At 38.0% G+C, this 3,364-nt stretch overlaps 1 protein-coding gene across 4 annotated transcripts in view; it reads left to right on the forward strand.

The window, feature by feature from the left end:
• The window catches only part of LOC144975299 (uncharacterized), a 65,650-nt gene extending 62,655 nt beyond the window's left edge, over nucleotides 1-2,995 (forward strand). For all 4 annotated transcript variants that reach the window (XM_078919252.1, XM_078919254.1, XM_078919255.1 and 1 more), the window contains exon 3: nucleotides 132-2,995. In XM_078919252.1, coding sequence (XP_078775378.1) covers nucleotides 132-1,274 — 1,143 coding nt within the window. In that variant the 3' untranslated portion in view covers nucleotides 1,275-2,995. The remainder of the gene's footprint in view (nucleotides 1-131) is intronic.
• The last annotated feature ends 369 nt before the right edge of the window (nucleotides 2,996-3,364 follow it).

The raw sequence follows: 3,364 nt of genomic DNA on the forward strand, positions 1-3,364 counted from the left end.
TTGATTTTGTAATTCCATACCAAGTTTTAATGAATCCTTTCTGGTTTCAGACAGCCCAATGGTTTGTTAGCAAAGTTTTGGCATTTTTAAAATATCATTTACTTACGTGATTTTAATATTTACATTTTCAGGTATGCTCCCTGGAAGAACAGAATGCGCTGCTCAGAAAAGAAGTGGCGCTTATAAAAAGTCGCTTCGGAATCCCACCTGATCAGAGTTTTCTCACACCAGAGGAGAGGGCACAGTGTATGCAAGAGGTCAAAGACGCTCAAGAGGAACGTAACAATTTGGCCCAGAACGAAAAAACAGGAAGTCCTGATGGAGTCTCGTCAACGTCGTCAGGAGTTTACCCAGTGTGCTTACATCAAGTTGGAGATGATGACGATCGAGATGGAAAAGGCAGCTCGGATGGGACAAATCCCAGTCCAAAACTAAAAGACGAAGAGTTGGGAGGTGGAGGTAACTGTGGAACTGGAGGAGGGAGGCGCGGTGCCGAAAATGGGTACGGTCCTTCAGCATACGGCCCTTTCAATCCTTCTCCTTGTTGGGGTCCTGCAGGAAGTGGGTCCAACGATATGCGTGGCTACGGTAACAACAACGGAGGAGACCACAACGGCAGCAGCAACAACAGCGTCAGTTTTTCCCCACCCGTGGGATCCCAGGCCAAATTACCTCCCATCTCTAATGCTTTCCAGGAAAAATCGACCAGTCCGTATGGAAGGTACGTCAACAACAGTATTGGTGTTTACGGGCGTCCTCCGTATGACTATTTCATGCAGTACGCACCAAGCCAGCACAATGCCATGTTATATGGAGCGGAAGAGGACGTCACGCAGAACGGAATTGCACCCGCCGATCTCTCAACAAGCCGTAACAACAAGAGGCAGGACGATAGGCGTATCGGAATGAGAAATGTTATGGTATCTAAAAACTCTGATCTTAGCGATAGTATGGTGCACTCCATACCTAATACAGTCCCTGGATCTATTGACATCGATGACGTCGCAGTCATGACTTCTGGTATGGGCCAAGTGCCACGCAGTCAGGACCACTTCTTATCAACACGAACGGTAGGGATTCCGGTCCAACAACCAGGGTCCTCTTCTAACCACGGCCAGAGTCTACACACCGAGACAGCACACACAGCAAACAATTCAAGCATAGGTGGGCCAGAACAGGAGAATCTAAAACGTGAAAATGATGCTTTGAAAATTGCAGTGCGCACTCTTACGGCCCAAGTTGAGCATATGAAAGATCAGGTTTATAAGGATTAACAATTGTGGACTATTTTTTCAATGGCTAGCAAAGTCATTTTATATCTATTTCATTTGTGGCCAATCCATCCACACGGAGAGTTATCGTATCTTCACTGTTTGGTCAACATTGCCATCGTCAATTTTTATTTGAAGGCTGGTTTTCCAAAACTCGTTACGTCTATTTTTCTACTTTTTGAAATGTAAGCTTTATTCTAAGCACCAATTGACATAAGGTTTTCCCTAGATTTGTGTGAATTTGAAGTTTAAATTCGATAAAATAATAGATTGAATTAGATAATTTTAGAGGGGAAATAATCCTCAATATCTCAAAATGGATAAAACGGAGTTGGGGAGTTTTGGAAAACCACTCTTCAATTTTCATTATCTGTCACCATTGACTTTGTTACCCTCAGGATCATCGCCTGCGTCATATTAATTCATTATCTGCTATTCAAAAAAAAAAAAAAAGTCTAGGCTTAATTATGGCAATGCCATTGTTAAAACAAATAGCAGACATAATGAGTTTTTAAACCTCCTTGCACTCCCCCCCCCACCCCAACAGGCGCTTACAGTAACTTGATTACGACAATTGGCGCCGTTTCTTCAAATTTTTCATAATAATACTGCCCTAGAAATGGAACGTTTGCCTATTGCAGAGTAATTTGATTTCTGTCAGGTTTTATTTACATCCAGCTTCCAATTATTAATGGAGGGACAGGGATTCACTTTTTTTTTGGGTTAATCCACGCAAAGCTTAAACGGACCAAGTCTGTTATTTACGTTTCTGTTTCTATACCAATTTTGTATGTGATCGACGCCAGTAATAGCTTCATTTTTGTGTTTCTTTCATTTCGGACACTTTACGGACCACTATCACTGAGATGACATTTATCGTAAACTGTTTGTGTCTGTAAAAGGCTTCAACAGTCGTGACGTCACTTCCCTCGTAATAACGCATTGCAACTTAGTAACTGGTTCTAAACTATCGGAACAATGGCGGATGCTCTTATGAAATACTTCTCCGACGAGCATAAAAGTGTATCCAGAGGAGAAAAACATTATAAATCTAATCATATTTTGACTGTTATACAGTCTGATCACATGGCATGTGAAAAAGTTCTAGCCGGCATGAAGAATAAAAAATACCGATTTTCTGTGTTTAGAATCAAGCTGCTCGTTGCTGGGCGGAAGTGACATCAGATTATTGAATCCTATTGTTAAAATAATGTATCTACGTAATAGTGTCATGTCTAAAATGATGACCAGTGTCAAATTAATGGTAATAGTAAAAGCAGCAATAACTATAATTTTGTAAAGCGATTTCACCAAAATAAGCATCACCAACACTACCACCAACACCACCACCACCACCACTGCCGCCATCATTATCATCATCATCATCATCATCATCATCATCATCATCATCATCATCATCATCATCATCATCATCATCATCATTACCTCCATCATCACTGTTATTACATCATGATATAAATGTAATTGAGTAAATTGTCGATTTATTTATCTATTAATTTATTGATGTTATTGTTGTCATTTCTCAAACATATATAAGTGTACAGACCATAATATCATGTTGTTGATAATATCCTTTTGTTTTTCGTGAATCGATAACATAAAAATATCGAATCAAGTCTCAGGGAACGTCATTACCAAAACGATACTGTATATAATAATGCAGTTGTAACGATGATATTTTATCACAAACTGTAAAACGATAGGTTGGCATATATATATATATATATATATATATATATATATATATATATATATATATATATATATATATATATATATGTATATATATATATATATATATATATATATAAAAATATATAAGTAAATAACATGTGAAACTGAATGAGATGAATTATTATAATTATTCATCCTTAACCAGCAAATGATATTTGTCTTGTGAAAAGAAAACAGTCTTTGCACAACTTAACAGAAAATAGAATTATATTAAATTGTCTAAAAATTAATGGATTAAGCTTATGCGCCCCTTTAGGCTTTAAACTGAGTGCATTCATTTTCATTTCAGGTCCGTTTTGCTCTCATTTTGACCTTTCCTCTCAGTTGGTCTCTTATCT

Source organism: Berghia stephanieae, chromosome 6 (assembly GCF_034508935.2).
Source record: "Berghia stephanieae isolate SIO BIC M18660-M18661 chromosome 6, UCSD_Bste_1.3, whole genome shotgun sequence".
NCBI lineage: Eukaryota > Metazoa > Mollusca > Gastropoda > Nudibranchia > Aeolidiidae > Berghia > Berghia stephanieae.